Source organism: Dipteris shenzhenensis, chromosome 31, assembly GCF_047967505.1.
Source record: "Dipteris shenzhenensis isolate YYH24624 ecotype China chromosome 31, Dip_SZ_1.0, whole genome shotgun sequence".
NCBI classification, from domain to species: Eukaryota; Viridiplantae; Streptophyta; class Polypodiopsida; order Gleicheniales; family Dipteridaceae; genus Dipteris; species Dipteris shenzhenensis.
The window spans coordinates 45806780-45826231 of NC_141626.1; the positions used below are offsets into that span (position 1 = coordinate 45806780).

At 41.5% G+C, this 19452-nt stretch overlaps 1 protein-coding gene across 5 annotated transcripts; it reads left to right on the top strand.

Moving 5' to 3' along the window:
- Positions 1-5134: 5134 nt before the first annotated feature.
- Positions 5135-18658, top strand: LOC147881527 (alpha-L-arabinofuranosidase 1-like). Of its 5 annotated transcripts, none has more exons than XM_087402151.1 (19): positions 5135-5375; positions 5464-5533; positions 5630-5826; positions 5939-5993; positions 6097-6293; positions 6376-6497; positions 6628-6784; positions 7871-7940; positions 8021-8166; positions 8251-8296; positions 14983-15035; positions 15213-15357; positions 15637-15755; positions 16121-16192; positions 16274-16377; positions 16572-16628; positions 16737-16938; positions 17198-17341; positions 18197-18658. In XM_087402151.1, the coding sequence occupies exons 3-19, from the start codon at positions 5671-5673 to the stop codon at positions 18314-18316; spliced, it is 1965 nt and encodes a 654-aa protein (XP_087258277.1). In that variant the 5' UTR covers positions 5135-5375; positions 5464-5533; positions 5630-5670; the 3' UTR covers positions 18317-18658. The 5 variants fall into 5 exon arrangements, with proteins under 5 accessions (XP_087258277.1, XP_087258278.1, XP_087258276.1 ...); XM_087402152.1 differs by having other exon boundaries at positions 5477-5533; XM_087402150.1 differs by having other exon boundaries at positions 5135-5533; positions 5621-5826.
- The last annotated feature ends 794 nt before the right edge of the window (positions 18659-19452 follow it).

Genomic DNA, 19452 nt, shown 5'->3' on the forward strand with positions numbered 1-19452 from the left:
CAAAAACACAAAGCTAAATACATGGCGAACTAACAAAAAATATTATTGCGAGACTCCCATGCATTTTGAATTTTCACACCTCCTGCCCATCAAATCTTGGAAGATTAAGTACCTACAACCTGCCCCTGCCCTGCAAACCGCACGCACCTCAATGTGACCTTGCGTAGACTTTGGTTTACCATTGTCTTCTTTCAGGTAAGTTGTCTTCTATTCTTTGCTTGCCTCACCAGCTAGGTTTTCTAGGTCTATTGTAGACTAATCGTAGCCATGGCATTAATGGCAACATGCAGCTCGCCATGGCTTGATCGTAGCCATGGTTTTCTGGACTGATCATAGCCATGGCGTCAATGGCAACATGCAACTCGCCATGGCTTGCAAGAGAAGCAGACAGAGGCTGCGAGACAGGAAAGTTGAAAAGCTAGGTCAAGGCACAAGGAACAGAGTGCGGGTCAAGGAAAGCATTGGCATGGTATCGAAACGGCAATGGAAGACACTTTTGCAACATCTGCGAAGGGAGAAACAATGAGAAGAAAGAAGAGTCCTTGGAGAGTAGCAGCAAGAAGCGGTTGCAGATGCATGCATTCGATCATTGCCATCAGAGCGAACAACATGAGCTGTGGTGTCATGATTGGTGGGAGCATTCAAGGTAGCAACACTAGGCCATTCAGGTGATTACCAATCTCGAGTCTTCACAAGCTTTAGCCTGCACCCTAAAGTTCGTAGAGTAACAATCCTACCAACACCTCGGGAGATGCACGCCCAAGAGGCGATGCTCTCTAACTTGAGAAATGGCCTACAAAAATTGAAAGGGGTGCACAGCCTAGATCAACTAGCTGCAAAGAGGGCAACATTAGCTATGTTGGTGTCCCTTGAAACAAAGGAGAAATGGCTTGGGCATACAATGTCGAAGATGTTGCCTGGGGCACCAACTCAATGTGTAATATGTTACTACCCTTGTCCAAAATCCAAGGTATGGGGGGACAAGGTCCATATGTAATATGCATGGATTTCCTCTAAAAATTTCAAAGATGCAAGGGAAAAATTTCATGTCCCCCCTCATACAAAATATAAGGTATGTACCTTGAAAAATATGCAAGGTTTTAAGATTTGTACATATTTTTCATAATATGTGTGGCCCAACGGCAGGGTCTTTTGGATGCAGGGGTATTTTAAAAAAACACTAAAATATGAAAATCCATCTCCTTTCAAATTAATGTAACTTTTTCATGTGTTACCCAAATTTCAAGGTGTAAAGACATATTTAAAACTCTTTTAGTGTAGAACACAACCAAGTTAATTTGAATAATTTCTACTCATGGCATATTGTTAAATTCATCACATACTCAAGATTTTGATAGGTTTTCTTACTAAAGGGAGTTGGTACCCCAGGAGATGTTGTCAATCAGAAGGATCAATGTGGCTCTAGCGGACGATTGAACGTAGAGTAGAAGCGATGCATGATCATCCCAATCCGAGAAGTGTGTGGGCTTCAACTGAATGCAAGAAAAGGAGAGACAGCCTAAGTGTGAAAGTCATTGCTACAATGACGATGTTTTGGCACGAAAATACGAGAGTTTTTTCAAATAGAAAGGACATCTGTAAGAAGAAAACGAGATGCAAGGTGTTTGAGGAGCACATCATACACATGCTAGATACAACACAAGTCAGTGGTACCTAAACTAGGCCGGTGGTTGTTTGTGATTGAGCTTTGGGATAGTTTACTTTTTTCATTTCTTAAACCAAGCTTGGACTAAATGTGATTGTCCTAAACCAGCCCGATGGTTGGAACATCATGCAACCGTACGCTAGTTCAACTCAATCGCCAGTTATGTGATTGTCCTGAACCAGCGTGGTTGAACAAACATTAGTTGTTGTCCAGCCCGATGGCATGGTTGAGCAAAAATTAACAGCAATATATTTCGTAATATATTGTTATTTTACTAAACCAGCCCGGTGGTTGGAACATCATTCTACCGTGGCTGCTTTAGTTCAATCACTAGTTATGTGATTGTCTTGAACCAGCGTGGTTGAACAAACATTAGTTATTGACCAGCCCGATGGTTGAAATTATTGTGTTTCTTAGTACTTAAATTTGTTAAATTTAATTTCCTGCTATTCGGGTCATATACCACTATTTCTAGATCGAGATGGCTTGGACTTAATGTGATTGTCCTAAACCAGCCCAGTGCTGGTTTACGACAAATAGCAAGCAACTACTGACATAAATTGTGATTGAAATTATGAAATTAAGAAACGAAAAGCAATATAATGTTATTTTCTAAATGTGTGTTGCAAGGGAGAGCAGGTTTTGTAGCCCAAGGTCTCTATGGGAGCCAGTGGTTTGAATGAGACCGTGAGAGTGGCACTGGATTGAATGCATTCGTGGCACATGCAAGCATTGCAGTTTGAAGCTGAAGAAGAAGACATTGAATGTCTATCCAAATGAAATGAGGGAAGACAACCATGTTGCTCTTAAATGGAGGAGATTTGAAAATGTCAATGTTGAAGGATGCGATAAAAAGAGATGGCTACTATCATATAAGAGCACTCAACCAAGGGAGCTTATAGGTCACGTGATTCAATCCATCCCGAAATATGTGCTTTGTGCTTCACAATTTCACAACCAGCTGGCAGGATAAGCAGTTCAAGACGTGCCTTGCCAATTTTCCCAATGACACTATTGTCTTTGCCATAGATTTTGCTGAAAATTATTCATTTCAAGAACAAGATGAGATGCAAAGTGCTCACTGGTACAACAAGCAGATAACAATTCTTGTGCATATCACGTATAATCATTTGCTTGATTCTTCCACACATGATGCCAATCTGCTTATTGACTCACAGGGGTCCAAGTCAGTGCAATGCACATACCATTTCTACATTTCAGATGATAGGGAACATCATACCTTATTTGTGCAGCATGCTTTTCTACTACATTGGGAATGGTTGAAAAAGGAAAATCCCCATGCAAGAAATATAAAACAACATTGGGTGTGGTCAGATGGTGCTGCCTCTCAATTTAAATCAGCCCATGGATTCTACTTCGTCTCAAGGTTCAAATCCCTAACCGGTCTAAACATGATGTGGAATTTCTTTGGGTTAAGCAAGCTCTATTTAAACACCAATTAGCATGCCCTCAAGAAAAACTCAATGATGCCCATGATGTTGTAACATGGCTTACAACCAACCTCTCCACATGCGTGCATTCAACATACAGTAAACAAAGCCTTAGTGTTTACAAACAATGTTATGGCTCAGCCATATGTAACAGCTGTATGCAAAGGCAAAACTTGAAAAAGAAGAAGAGGAAAGACAGAGAGAGAGAGAGAGAGAGAGAGAGAGAGAGAGAGACTCAAACAGTCACCTTTTGGTTTATAATCCCTGCGGCCGACGTACACTCTCTAGCTCAGATGCACTTCTTCTTTGTCTAGAAAAAAAGAAACCTTCAACAGTTCAACCGACTGGCTGACGTGCAAGTCACAGTCTCGTCACACTGAGAATGAGGTGGTTGGAGGTCACAATGACAATGAGGTGGTTGAAAGAATCATGAACCTACGTGTGCCCGAAAATGAAAGACAAAGCTAGAGCCCATAATGAGATTTGAAAGATTTTGGTGAACGTATCTTAAATTTGTCTCGCGCGTGTGCATGATAATGTGTGAATGCATTAACTCGAGTTCTTTTGAAAAAGTACTAATAGATAGGACTACATTTTTGCCATTAGTATATACACCGTAGCATGCTTTCACCCATTGCTTAAATGTGTTGCGTCAACTGTTCTTTGTGCATAATTCAAAGTTTAGGACTTTCATTTAGACAAGTAATGAAGACCTACAAACCACCAAACCAATGCTTGTTGGCAAAAAGATGCACAAATATAGAGCTCGCACAAAAGTATATATTATTATTATTATGTTAAATCAATGCTAATTCCAATGGTGAAGTTACGAAGTCTGAAAAAGAAACAAACATTATCTTTAATGCCCATCATTTTGCCTCAAAAAAATGACAACCAAAAATTGGGGTGTTTCGTTGTAGTGTTTCTCTTTCAGTTTCTCAAGCATATGATGGTGTAAAAATGGGAGGTTCAGACGAAATGCTAGTTATCCCATAGGGTCTTAGCACATATGAGAAAATAGGATGGGAATGGGACAAGATGGTCCCATCCATGTTCAAATGTATTATTATCCTATTCCTAAGAGTCAAACAAACTAAGATGGATTAGGTGGGAGAGGATGCACAACATCATTTGATGTGTTTAGCAGGTTGAGAGAAAGATACATTTCATTATTCCTAAAAAAGGGGATCCCATTCTAGTTCCTAGGCTTTTGTTTCCATGGGACTAGGGATAAGTTAGGTGGGAGAGGACACATGGCATCATTTCATATGTTTAGGAGGTGGGGGCAGAGCCACATGTAAGCAATCCATGCTTTTTCAATCCTTGAAAAAGGGAATCCCATTCTAGTCTTTAGGATCTTTGAGGCCATGGTATCTAAGAATCGTATCCTATCCATGTCCTAAAAGCAGGTCCCCATGGAGGAAAAGTTTAAGGCATTGTGAAAGCGGGTCCCCATGGTGAGCCTTCCAACCTACTATGAGATGGAGATTTATGCTCCTTCCAATGGGACACCCTCAGCAATCGGAGTATTATTCTACGCAGGCAATTTAGTTAATGCAGAGGTACACAGAGAGAGAGAGAGAGAGTCGACCCATGGGGAACTTAACTCTAAGGTTGGGTTCACACCACTCGGACATCCAACTTGCAATAGAGGTGTTTGGCATAGGTGGAATGAACCCATTGGTTGGTGAGTTGGAAGGGTGTCCGCCCCCCCTTCCCTTCCCCCCGTCCCCCAACGCACCTCCCCTAACCAACCCAAGCACTAGTCACCCTCAACTACATCAATTGGATCAATAAACCAAGCCGTGCCAAGAGCTGAGGCCGGTTGGTGTGAACACCATATGAACGCAGCCTAAGGCGCCAACTCTTAAGCGTCCTAGTTGGGATTGTTCACGTAAGGGAGAAAAAAGCATCACCTTCATTTTCAACGAAAGGAAAGCAAGACACGTGTGCCTCAGATGATCACTTTCTACGAACCCATTCACAATTCTCAATCCACAAATTTCTCATGTTCTTCGAGAATTTCTGTGAAGCGAGCGAGACAAGCATGAGTATGCATCGATCATATTGCCCACCTCAATTTAAACGTCGATAGAAAGATTCAGCTCAACGCTGCGATGATTTACAACTGCTCATGAGTTCGCTTCCCTTCCAATACAAGCCACCGCTCGCAAGAATTTCTTTGCTTCTTCCAGCTTCGCAAATCCCACGCTTTTGGCCTCTTGTTGACGGCCCCTGCTTTACGGTTAAGCGAAGATGTAAGGTCCCCCACTCAACTCCACTTTCTCCAGGATGATCATGATTTAGATGGGCACTATCATAATTCTTCTCACCTTATTCCGATAGGGCCACCTTGTAGCTCGGATGCCGGCTAAGCGGCTGTTGCAAGGCAACAATTTTTCGTCCGTTGCGGCTGGTATTATTATCGTGCATCCCATTGTTTTAAGTATGTTTGGATTTTATATATATGCCCCAACTGATGAGCTATTTCATTCGCTGCAAGAATTTGCAGGGCTCTTGTTATAGTCTTTCGAACAGCGGATTTATTCCGAAATGGCAACAAAAGCAGCGTGGACTGCATTCGTATACCTTCAGGCTTCGTTCTTTTGGTTCCTCGTAGGTTTATGTAATGCACAATATAATCTCAGCGTGAACGCCGGTGCTGAGGGCCGGGAGATCCCGTCCAAACTCTTCGGAATCTTTTTCGAGGTGAATTCTAGTTACAAAAATAACTGACAATCAAGTTAATCCAATCATGCAACTATAAGCTTTGTAAATTTGATAGTGTGAGACTGACTGCCTTGCACGTGTAAACCTGCAGGAGATAAACCATGCTGGAGCAGGCGGACTGTGGGCTGAACTCGTTGCCAATAGAGGTGAATTTAGCTTAAAAACACCATGTTAAATAATCGAAATGTATTTCATGTTTTTCACTAGCTTGTATGTGGCAGACTTCTGACTTCGAAATGGCACGATCAGGTTTCGAAGCTGGCGGCCTAAATACACCTTCAAATATTGCACCCTGGTCAATCATTGGCGATGAGACACAATTGAGACTTAAGACAGATCGGTCTTCGTTATTTGAACGTAATCCTATAGCCTTGAAGGTGGAAGTCCTTTGTGCGTCTTGTCCAGAAAATGGGGTTGGAGTGTACAACCCAGGCTTCTGGGGAATGGTGGGTTAGCTGTAATTAAGTATGCGATGAAAAAAACATTATATATGCGATGAATACAGCTGAAGCTACAGCTGCTGTGCAGAACATTATCACTGGCATGCAATACCGAGTGGTCTTTTGGACGCGTTCCACGGAGGATCGTAATATCTCTGTTGCTTTTACTTCTGATGACGGCGCGAGGATCCTAGCTCAGACATACGTTTTGTAAGAATTTGAGAAACAAAGCCAACTAAGTAGTTTTTGTGGTCAATTCTGCGTGATTCATGGGCAGAATGGGTGCATAGAATGTTTCCAATGGAAAAGAAAGGTAACGTTTTGGCCATGATTCTGGCAGCCTGGATGCAACAGTCGAAAGCCAAAGTTGGAGTAAACAAGACCTTCTATTACTTGCGACTGATACAGACCATTATGGGAGACTCTCACTGACTAGCAACCAAACAGGCGTTTTCTGGTTAGATCAAGTTTCAGCTATGCCCACTGATACTTACCAGGTAGCTCAAACAGGGCTTAGCTTTTGCATTATGCAGATAGGTTGTCCCGCTGGTTCTACTTGATTGAGACTGTAGCATGCATGACTGTTTCATTAACTTTGCTCAATTGCTGCACATCAAGGATGATGCAGGTGCCCACTTGCACGTAGCTCTTTCTTTAGCCTTCATGCAAATCTTTTTTTTTTTAAATCTGAAAGCTGTTTTTTTTAATTTAACAAGATGAATTTCATTCATGTGGCCTGCCTTAGATGGTGAGCAGAAAAGGGGACGAATTGCAAGCTGAGAGAGAGAGAGAAGGAGAAGGAGAAGAAGAGAGAAAAGGGGGGAGAAAAAAGTGGAAGATTTCAGAGGACATTCCCGCGTCTTCGACGTTCTGTACGAGAAATTAGGCTTGATCGATGCCACCTTTTTCGCTAAGTTGTTCCGCCGTGTCTGATAATTCTGTGTTACTCCGTCTTCTTTGCTTGTTGTCAGGCATCAATCCATACACTAGACCACTCCTGCCTACTGCGATTGTCTGTGATGTCTAATAACGAAGTCCTGAATTCCAGGCTCCTATTTACACGCCTAACATCGGCTAAAAACCCGATGTTAGCGGAGCCCTGTAGAACTCCTACATTGATGGCAAATTCCAAGCCTCTACACACAGGAACAACTTGAAAGTGGTGTTGCGCAGAAATAGGGAAGGCGTTTCCCTAACGTGGGGACGCCCTCTCAAGGGATGAAGGGAGAGAGAGAGAAAAATGTGGAGAATTTCATGGGATAGAAATAGAATACTCAGATGTTCCTCCAATCAATGCATACCAAAAAAAAAAAGAACATAAAAATAGCTAAATAGTTGATTTTTCTCTTTGGAGGCCAAATGATTACTAAGGCCTACCCATTAGGGGCAGGCCAAAAACTTGTGCAAATATGAATCTGATTAGAAGTTAGACTGGTTAGATTCTAACCGTTATACAAAATCTGAATCTGGTTAGAAGCTAGACACAAATGACTTTCATGCATATGCCTGTTCGTGTGAGTGTCTCTACTGTTTCATTCAAGAGCACTCTACTTGTTAACTGTCGGTATATCAACTACTTGCAGAGCCATGGTTTCCGAAATGATCTCGCACTTATGCTTGAGGACTTAAAACCACAGTTCATTCGTTTCCCAGGTTTTTCCTATCCTTTTAATTTCAATTGACATTGTGTTTTGATACTGCTATTTGTAACTAACTGGCCAAAGCTTCTTCAGGTGGCTGTTTTGTTGAGGGTGAGTGGTTGAGAAATGCATTTCAATGGAGACAGTCCATAGGGCCTTGGGAGGAAAGGCCTGGACATTTTGGGGATGTCTGGGGCTATTGGACAGATGATGGGCTTGGTTACTATGAATTTCTTCAGGTACTTTCCACCCCTCATGTCAGGAAGGGAATAGAATGAGTTTGCTTTAGCAGAATTGTGATGTTTTTATTCACATGTGGACAGCTTGCAGAAGATTTGGATGCGGCACCTGTATGGGTCTTCAATAACGGTTAGCATCTGTATCATTCGTAAATGCATCAATCAATATAACAGCAGGTGTTATGTACCTTGGATAAGTGCCGTGGAAACTAAATTGTGACCCCATTCAGGCAGAAACGTGAGTATCTGATCAAGCATAGCTACCACTGGAGGGTCATCACACCTATTAGAATTGAGACGTGTAGTACAAGCATAGTCTGCAGGCCCACTACATGTAGATTATCAAGGCAAATTCTATCATCAAACACACTATATGATCCTTGCACAAAGGCTTAGCTCTTATTGGTTTTTTAGTTAGCTATACACATGGATTTGCTTGTTTGCATAAGATGGTAGCAGTATCTGAGCAGGCCATGCAGGGTCTGAGTTCTTCTTTTTGAGATCCTTGCATTGATACTACCATGATTTAATAAGGCTGTAGAGACTTGTTCAAAAGCAGCTATGCTTTTGATTCTTTGTAGTCGTCGTTGATTTTCTCTTCCAATTTGTGAATCCTCATCGAGCTGGTGATTATTGACATACTTTGATCTAGTTTGTGGTTCAGCCACCCTTTTTTATGGAGGCTCAATGCAATCTAATCATATCTTACCTGCAGCAGCATGAGGGTCTTGGCACTGGCACTGTGCATGAATCGAGGCCTTTGTGGCCAGTCTTTAGCAGAGAGAGAGAGAGAGAGAGAGAGAATGGGGCCAAAAGCTCTGTATAAGGCATATACGGCAAGGAAACCTTAAGGTTGGACCGGCCAATAGCTCAAAATAAGGAGGATCAGGCAATGAATTGAACCTTAAGGTTGTAGCATTAGCTAGCAATTTTATATGGAGCATACGAGAGAGAGAGAAAGAAAGAAAGAAAGTTTTTTCAAGTCTTTGAAAGACCAAAGGGTCTATGAGACTTAAAAAACAAGATATAATGAGCTGAATGGGTAGAGCCTCTAAGCGGGCATCCCAAAGACAACTACAAATACAAACATGAACACTAGTACAAAGTGTCTGAGCGCATGGAGAGGATGGGAACTATGGTGTGGTATCACTGTGGTGGTCCTCTGCATGTTGTCTGAGGAACCAAGTCCACATGGTGGCTGAGAATGGATAAGAGGGTCTCGGCAAAGAGATCTTCGGAAATCAAAGGGAACATGTTCGGTATAAGTAAAATCAGTTTTAGAAATCCCTATGAGTGAAAAATGAAACTGAAATAAAGAAAAACAGCGCGTAAAAGAAAGTGTAGTGATTGATAGATGTCAAGTACGCGAAGAATACTTGCCCCGTGCCTTGTCTTTGGTCTTGGAAAGGAAGAACGTAAGCTGAAGCAGAAATTTCCAACAATTCATCAAGTTGGATAGCAAGAGGAGATCAAGGAGTAGTAGAAGAGTGAAACAAAGTTGCCAGAGGGCAAGCAGACAGCAAGGAAGATGGCTAGGAAGAGAAAGAGAGCAGCAGGGAGGGTGCAAATTTGCAAGCGAGAGCAATTTGACTGCTTAGAACTGATCCCGACCTTTTATAGGCCTTGGGTGAAAACAGAATTTTCTAATCGTAGTATTTGATTGGTTATTCTAGGTTTGAATAGTTTTTAGTAATTATTTTAGTCCTTTAACTAGTTCTCTTTTTTTTAAAATCCCCTAACCCCTCTATCCATGCACACAATTAATTAAATTAATAGGCTTACATCAAATGCACATCCTAGGTTTGTTAGGCTCATAACCTGACCTAGACAACTCAGAATTTACCCAAACTGAATCCATCTTTTAGACCCCGAAGTACTCAATCTAATGTGCATGTGAGTGATCAAGGTGTTAAACTTAACACTCAAAATTAGGGATTCTGAAGATCACATCCACCTCACAGTTAAACACTATGTGATCTTAATCTGCCCTTATTAAGCTAAGCATCATTGCCCAACACACCAAGGCTCCCCTAAAACCAATCTGAAGGTGTCAGGCATAAGCCATGGGTACTGAAGACCCATCGGGTGTTAGAAAACCCTTGTGGACGTGTGAAGCATCATCAATCTCGTCCAGCATGTTGATAACTTAATATCAGGTGGATGGTGATCCAGTAGGAAATAGTCAAATGACTCATAACTTCACGGACATGAAGTCCACCTCATGCACTAGCTTCTTCTAGCATCCTATCACTAGAGGTGACTATCATGGATCCATCACCATACTGAAGATGATGTCCGTATTGAAACAACAAAAGTAAACCATACTGAAGATAGTTCAGTCATACTAAAGATGACAAACCACATTGAAGGTGATAGATCACTCTGAAGGTGATAGAGTCACACTAGAGGTGACTTAGACATGCTGAAGGTGTCACAAACACACTGATGGTGTCATGTGCTAGCACTATAATAAATTGTTCACGCTGAAGGTGACAGAAGCTATATTGAAGATAGCATACATGGTGATCAGCCATGGTAAGAGCTTTGAACTGTGAACAACCATGCACGTAGGATATGTAGAAGATAACCGGCTGGAGTGTGATGTCCTGTCACAAGAACTCACACAAAGAAAACTCACACGTGTCGTCACTAAACATGTGATTATAAAAAATGAAAATAGGATATCCAATAATGATCCAAAAATGTAGTGTAGAAAGGTGTAGATATGTTGCAATATCCTATGCAGATCTGATAACCGAGTATCCCTAACTCTACCATATAAGGTGGTGCTCATCCTTGATCAAACTATCCTCGCAGGATTTACAAAGCCTCGCGTGTCTAGGGATGCCTGCCCATCTTCCGGTCTCTACCTCCAAGTCATGGGAGCTGTCTCTACATCTGCAGAAAGCATGTCTCTTGTACATAGAGATATTGGCTTTGAAGTATTGTTGCTCACTGAGATTAGCATGGGGTTGATCTCTTTCTTATAGGTAGAACTCCGTGGTAGATTGGTATCCATTTCATTATGTTTTTCATCTCAGCTCTTGCTATTTGGCTTAAAAGATAGTGTTTGGCACAGATTTACTTTATTGGATTTTACCAAACGATCCTAAATGAAACTATTGTTCAAGAAGAATTTATTGTAATCCATCACAATTCTTATATGTGTGGGATTGCTAGATTTTGGCTCCATCCGAACTCAAGGGTGGTCCTTGTCCACAGCATCTGATGTTGCCTTTTTTTTTTTCAAAAAGATTACTTCAATAAGTATGAATGAAAACTGCAAGAGCAAGCTCTAATGCGGGAGTACATCATGCCATGCATGAGAAATAAAAAACCGGTTCAAAAAGAACTAACAAAATTCCAAGGTGGAGGCTGAAAATGCCACCTCAACCCTAAAGGAGACTCAGAGAAGAAAAGAGATCCTCTCCAAACTCTGAAAAAAGTATCTCTTCTGGCTATAGCTGCTCTGGAGGATCCTTGCATTCTCACACAGATGGCCATGAGTGTGTGTATAGTATCAGTCCATATATTGGCCATAGACTAGGAAGGGTGAACCTAGGAACCCTTCATCGCCTCCGTACATCTGGCCCTCCGAATATGCCAAGCTAGAATGCTAGCCAGAATCTCCCATGATGTGTCTACCCATGCTTAGAAAATATATGGATCATCATCTCAATCATCCTCTGGAGGGAGAGAGAGATGTCGGATTTCAGCAGTAAGAGCATGAACTTGTGTCGGAGGGTCGTCATCTTCATCGTCACTAGTGGCGGCTACAACCCAACTAGCATGGTCCTTAGTTTGCTGTTTGGCAAGCTTCTAGTAGCATTTGTCCTCCGTATGACCAAGCTTGTTACAAAAGGTGCACTTGAGAGGCTTGAATGGCTTTGTCTTTCCATGTACTAGTGTAGGCCTGGGTTTCCATCTGCTAGTGGAGGCAAGAGCCTCTGTAGTATCTTAAGAAGAGATCGGAGATTCTTTGTTCCGGCAATCTTTTTTGAGAAGAAGAGTCACCATATCATCAAAGGTAGTTGTGGCAAGCCTAAGTATTTTAAGAGTGCTCAAAACGAGTGACTCCTTCCATACTCTTCATGAGGACAGCCATTTTGTCCTTGTCGTCCGGGAACACTTCAGGCTGGAAAGTTGTTGAACAAGAAATTGTATTTTTGCTAAACGTGCAGTCAAGGTATCACTATCCTCCATTTTCAATTTATAAAAATTGCAACTTCAAGAAAACCTTGGAGTTTGTGAGTTTGTTATCAAAAAGATTGCTCGAGATGCGTCCATATCACCTTGGTCGTTGATTTAAAGTCGATGTGATGAATCAAAGTATCATCGAGGCAAAGTCCGATGAAAGCAATAGCTTTTGAGTTGCCCAACTAGCATGGTCCTTAGTTTGCTGTTTGGCAAGCTTCTAGTAGCATTTGTCCTGCGTATGACCAAGCTTGTTACAAAAGGTGCACTTGAGAGGCTTGAATGGCTTTGTCTTTCCATGTACTAGTGTAGGCCTGGGTTTCCATCTGCTGGTGGAGGCAAGAGCCTCTATAGTATCTCAAGAAGAGATCGGAGATTCTTTGTTCCGGCAATCTTTTTCGAGAAGAAGAGTCACCATATCATCAAAGGTAGTTGTGGCAAGCCTAAGTATTTTAAGAGTGCTCAAAACGAGTGACTCCTTCCATACTCTTCATGAGGACAGCCATTTTGTCCTCGTCGTCCGGGAACACTTCAGGCTGGATAGTTGTTGAACAAGAAATTGTATTTTTGCTAAACGTGCAGTCAAGGTATCACTATCCTCCATTTTCAATTTATAAAAATTGCAACTTCAAGAAAACCTTGGAGTTTGTGAGTTTGTTATCAAAAAGATTGCTCGAGATGCGTCCATATCACCTTGGTCGTTGATTTTAAGTCGATGTGATGAATTAAAGTATCATCGAGGCAAAGTCCGATGAAAGCAATAGCTTTTGAGTTGTATTGCTTCCATGTCTTAAGTTGTTGAGGATCCGTTGTGGGAGCATCATCCCAATAGCATCCCATACATTTTCTTCCATGAGGAGCAGCTGCACCTTAGTTTGCCAAGTAGGGAATCCTTCCCCCTTGAACTTCTCCACGAGCAATGAGGTTGAAGAGAGAGAGAACTCATTGTGTACCTCGGGAAATGGCAACTTCAGTCTTTAGCACTTTAGGAGTGGGAAAAGAGATGAAAGTGAGGGCTGGAACTGAAGGCAGAAGAGGCGGAGAATAGAGACGTCATCATGAGGCAGATGGAGCAGAAATTCGTGGGCAAAATGAGGATAGCTCAACTCACTAACTCATGTGGAGGAGAAGAGGCAATGAGCAGCAATGGCGGGTGTGTCACATCGGTACGGGCACAGCCTGTATGGACTGTACAACAGGCTGTACGGCGGTCTGGTGCTGCGCAAAAGGAGCAGGCAGCAGTCCTGAGGCATTACTGCCTGTTGTACGGGCTAATGGCGCTGCTTTTGGTGAGGCATTTCAGGCTGAAGAAGGGGTAGTTGATGGCGAGGTAGATCAACTCCAAATCAATGGTAGAAGCTCCAAATCAGCTCCAAAGGCTAAGGGAAGCAAGATGGAAAGAAAGGAGTGGAAGGGAGCTCTATCTTGGAGGAGAGGGGAGCTTCCATTTGTGGGCTTCTCTCATCCTCTAGGTAGAGCAAGGAGAAGGAAAAAATAGGAAGGGAGGTCTGATACCACATGAAGGCACATGGTGGATAGGGAGGGAGAGAGAGAGAGAGAGGGTAGGGTAGGGAGAGAGATAATGATACTCAAAGAAAGACATAATGAAATGACTAAGCAATGAACAAATGAAAGTACTAGCATGAGACCAAAGAGCTTGTAGCTTGATACTTGATTGATTTGACACTAGACAAGTGCAGCTATTATATAGAGCACACACACACATATGAACACCAATGCATATGGGATAACTCCCAATGTGACACATGACATCCACAGGACACATTAGACTAGAATTCATTAGAACACACCAAACTAACTCATCTTGACTCCATTTCCTAACATCTCTCCTCCAGTGAAGCAGAATACAAATCTACAACTTCAGCCACTATGGAATGTATGTGGTTAAGAAAGCTTCTGCATGACTTGCATCTCAGGATGGTAACGCAATTCCGATTTTCTGTGTTGCTATCGGGAACAATCTTGTATTTCATGCTCGCATGAAACACATTGAAAACCACTATCATTATGTGCAGGATTGTATCACAGATGGCTTCATTGATCTTACATATTGTTCTACTGAGGACAATGTGGTAGATATCTTCACGAAAAGCCTATTAGTGCCTCTCTTCACACGACATCGACATGGCTTGGGGATACGAGACATTCAAACAATGTCAAGGGGGGGTGTAAAATGACATTGTTTTCTTTTGTACTCCCATAGGTTGCTATATCCACATGTGGATGATTTTGTGCAACCATGATACTTCAGGTACTTCTGAGATCATTCCAGAGTACTTCAGCCATATCATTAAGGGGGGATTTGTAGAGATATATACAATATACAATGATATGGTTGTGTAGGATAGACTAGGACTTAGTCTATTTTGGAGTTTTAGTGTGTTCTAGTACTTGGACTATATATACCAAGTACTTGTACTTCATTTGGTTGAACATTTCAGTTGGAGTTCAATTGTGTTCACTTCTTGTTCTCTTGTGTTCACAATCCATCTCCATTCTAGTTTCTACAAAATTTAGTATTTCTAAATCTACATTGAGAGTCTTGTGCATAAATCCATCCTTTGGACCATTTAATTTATAATGTATTATGTTAATGGTCAGGTATCAGTCATACGGATGAAGTTTCATCTTCAGTGATTGATCCATTTGTAGAGGTATCCTCTATCTCCTTCTTGCTGAAGTAAGTGTAGATCTTTGAACAAGTCCCAGCTTCTATGGATGTTTGTTGTTGAAGTAATACCTTCTTTCCTTTATTCACATCTAAGCTTAATAGGTACAGTTCATTTTTGTCAACACAGAAGCACTACTGGATACCATGATTTGTGCTGCAGGATGCTCTGAATGGTATTGAATTTGCAAGGGGGCCACCGAATTCTACATGGGGTGCTGTTCGTGCCACAATGGGCCATCCCGAACCTTTTCCTCTGCATTATGTAGCAATTGGGAATGAAGATTGTGGAAAACAATATTACTTAGGTGTGGCCTGTCTCTTCTAAATTCTATCAAACCAAAAATGACATGGAAAACGACTTTGGATATATATTGTTTCGGTTTTACGTTGAAGGCAATTTTGTATGCTGTCGTAAGAAACATTCGAGGCAACTGACAGGATTGCCTCGCTCCCAGATTTTGCATTTTTAGACAGGGAATGACTCTGGAAGTTTATCAAGAGGTGTCCTCTTAAAACTTACGCTTTGATTTTCCTTTTTTGTTTGTTTTTTTTTTTGGGGGGGGGGGATTGTTGTCTTGTGACAGGAAATTATATGAAGTTTTACAATGCAATAAAGGCCATATATCCGGATATGATGATTATTTCTAACTGTGATGGTTCATCAAGACAGCTAGATCATCCTGCAGACATGTATGATTTTCATGTATGTTCTTTTTTGTACATCTCAGTAGTAGACTGTTTTCCCCTCTTTCATCAGGCATTGTGTGTGTAAATTTGATTGGTATTATTGGTGGCCTAGCAATGCAATCTACTGTACGTACATCTTAAGAGGTTTATACCTGAAACTTCTGAGCAGTGCGTGTAACCTAGCATACAGAGGATCTTCTTTTTTAATTCTCTTAAGATACAGAACAGACACTGAAATCCCAAAAGATAGTTACCCAAGGATCTCCAGAACCATATGGGTTACAATTATTTCAATCTACTAATATCAACGGTTTTAAACACCAATAGCAAGGAAGAAGTCCTACGGGGTTTTATTCTAAGTGTTTTACTATTTTGCCAAAGGTTTATACTTCAGCCAGTAATCTTTTTGCAATGGCTCACCAGTTCGATAACACTGTTCGCGCTACTCCAAAGGTTTGACCACCAAGCAGTTAGTTTTTTTTTGCAGAGCCTATATATGATACATGCATTCTTATTAAGTGTACCTTGTTGTAGGCTTTTGTGAGTGAGTATGCAGTAACTGGACAGGATGCTGGGGAAGGAAGTTTACTGGCAGCTTTAGCTGAAGCAGGTTTTCTGATAGGCCTAGAAAAGAACAGGTTCTGTTGCTACCCCTTGTCCAGGTTTATATAGTTTCCTTGGCATCAGGAAAGATATTGAGGTTCAAGAAGCTGTTTGAATTTTGGCTATTTTAAAGCTATCTTGCCTTTTCATATGATGTTATTTGTGAACTGAGATTGTCTATTGCATTTTCAAGTTGCGCATTAGTGAAATGAAAATTTCTCTTTTACAGTGATGTTGTGGAAATGGCTAGCTATGCCCCGCTTTTTGTCAACAGCAATAATAGAAGGTAAATTGTACATTGCAAGAGCAGTGCTATTTTACTTAATCAATATTTATCTTACAGTGGTGAAGGTTTCTGCAGCTAACGTGCTCAATTGCCTACTTACACATGCAGATGGAATCCTGATGCTATCGTTTTTGACTCTTGGCAAAGCTATGGCACTCCAAGCTATTGGGTGCAGCAAATGTTCAAATATTCAAGTGGGGCAAGTATATTGCCTACGGCCATTGAAGGGGACACTGTATCCAATGTGCTAGCTGCTTCTGCTCTTAGAAGATTTGATGATGACAGCAATTCAGAATTTATCGACATTAAGGTGGATCCATATCTGAGGATGAGCTGCTTAACAAGAATAAGAGCATTGTCTTTTTTGTCGTTCCACATGTGAGGTCGTGAAACATGTTCTCGTAATTTTTAGCAATGCTATTTCAATTATGAATGTGGCTTGGGTGAAAACAGTTTTTGATGGAATTCCAGAGTCAGGATTTTCCTACTAGTGTGATGATTTGTCATCTTCAGCACAAAATCAACTTTTGCTATTGGGGCTCCTTTCTAACTTCGAAATGCACTTACAGGTGGTAAATTTTAGGACACAGGACCTGACACTTCAAGTCTTTATTGAAGCCTTACTAGCAGGGGAGATAAACCCTGAGGCAACATTGACAAGGTTAACCTCTCAAAACATTATGGACGAGAACACATTCAGCCAGAAAAAAAAGGTGACTGTACAGTTTCACACAGTGATCAAATTCAATTTTGCAGGGATCGAATGCACTTTTCCTCTCTCTCTCTCTCTCTCTCTCTCTCTCTCTCTCTCTCTCACACACACACACACACACATATGCAGGCCTCCCACCCCCTCTCCTCTTTATTTTTGGTTTAGTAAATGAGCTTTCAAGCACACGACTATGGAATGGTATGACAATGCATGCACACATATGCAGACACACACTCTTTTTTTTTTTGTGAAAATTATATTGCCTTATATTACAAAAATCAGTCTCAAAAAACGGGACTCTGAGCTACAACATAGCTCAACATATCAGACGATGTCAATATAAGACAAGTAAGCAAGATAATCAATATCCCAAGCCTGCAGACAATCAAAGACTGATTGCAACAGGGAGGCCCAACAGAAGGAGTACTTGACAAGAGAAGGGTCAGGAAAGACCCTATGGTTTCGATCCTTCCATAGAGTCCATAGTGCGCAATAACAAACCCAAGAGAAGGAGAGATCATATCCCTACCTGATAGGAAGATCCCCAAACAACCAGAAGCACTTGCCAAAGCAAGCAATGGAAAAGCATGCCTGTAGATGTTGCTGCAAACACAACAAAAAATCACAGGAGTCTAGGCAATGCCAAAAGAGATGAGGTGCCTGTGCATGCACATAGTGTGAGAAATTGTGGGCATTGCAGCTCTCTCTCTCTCTCTCTCTCTCTCTCTCTCTCTCTCACGCAAGCGTGCACACACACATACACACTCTTTTACATTCACGCCTACCAGCTTTGTGCATGCATGCACTATGTTCTTTATGCCTTGCTAGTATGAAGTGTGTGTTGCTTGCCATGCAGGTAGCACCAATTGCACAGGTTCTTTACAATGCTGGGACCTTTATGGAAATTGAACTACCTGCACATTCTTTCTCTGCCATCAGTTTGCAACTGGTCACAACATCTCGAGAAGTGATGTGAGTGCATCAACTCGTTCCTTAAACAAAGGAACATAATGCTGTGTACTCTCCTGAGAGTACAGGGGCTCTCAATCTGTGGATTTGGAAAGTTTTCATGTAATTGAAAAACGTGAAAGACATTGCCATTACTCTGAAACTGGAGGAAGAAATGTTGAGCTGCAAAATATTCTGAAAATGAATATGTTTTATGTGTGCTGTAACAGAATCTGTAGTGATATATGCTTCCTTTTCATTAGAAGGAAGCCCTGGAACATTACATGTATATGCAGGTCACAACTTTACTCAAGGGGACTCTTGAGGAAAGCATTGAGGAAAAGATTCGACACTAGTCCCTTGTGTAGTGCAATGTTTAAACTTTGTATGTTTCTTTTTTTTGCAAAAAGATTTGCAAAAAGAGACTTCTATAAGTATTAAAGAAAACCGTTAGAGCAAGCTCCATACGGGATACACCATGCAATGCATGAAAAGCAAGAAAGGATTGGGGCTGATAGTGCCATCTCAATCCTGTAGAACCCTCCGAGAAAAAGGGAGAATCCCTCCAAACTCGTAGGAATACAGTCCTCCTAGAAGAGGCTGCCCGTGAAGGGCCCTGCATGCCAGCCCAAATGGCTATCAAAGTATGAACCGTGTCAGTCCAAATACCCGTGAACACTTGTGAAGGGTGTACCTGGGTGCCATCCAGGGCCTCTATACATCTGGCTCTCTAGATGTGCCAAGAGGAAATGCTAGCCAGAATCTCCCAGGAAGTGTCCACTAAAGCATGAGAAGCTCTGAAGGGAGTAAATGGTATATCCTAAAGAGAGCAGAAAACTTTGTATGTTTGAATACGTAAGAAAACAGAGTTAGAAGCCAAAAAGCCTATATTCATGGTAAAATGTTATAAAGTGTTTTAAGTCACCTTGTCTTTTTAAAAACCATCAAATGCCCCATTCTTCTGCTCATTGAATGCTGGTCTTCTCATTCAGAAATGGTATTATAAACACCTCTCTCTCTCTCTCTCTCTCCCTCTCTCTCTCTCTCTCTCTCTCAATCTGCAGAATCTACAAAATGTGCCCCACAGGGGAGGTAGAAAATGAACAGCATGTGCTCTTAGAATGTTGAGCCTAGGCACAAACTTTGTGAAGTTTAACACATTGC

Excerpts from the sequence above, each read along its gene's own strand:
- LOC147881527 (XM_087402150.1), top strand. The coding sequence starts at position 5,671 with ATGGCAACAAAAGCAGCGTGGACTGCATTCGTATACCTTCAGGCTTCG. Across the intron at positions 5,827-5,938 it reads TCTTCGGAATCTTTTTCGAG|GAGATAAACCATGCTGGAGC; the intron begins GTGAATTCTAGT and ends GTAAACCTGCAG. Across the intron at positions 7,941-8,020 it reads ACAGTTCATTCGTTTCCCAG|GTGGCTGTTTTGTTGAGGGT; the intron begins GTTTTTCCTATC and ends AAGCTTCTTCAG.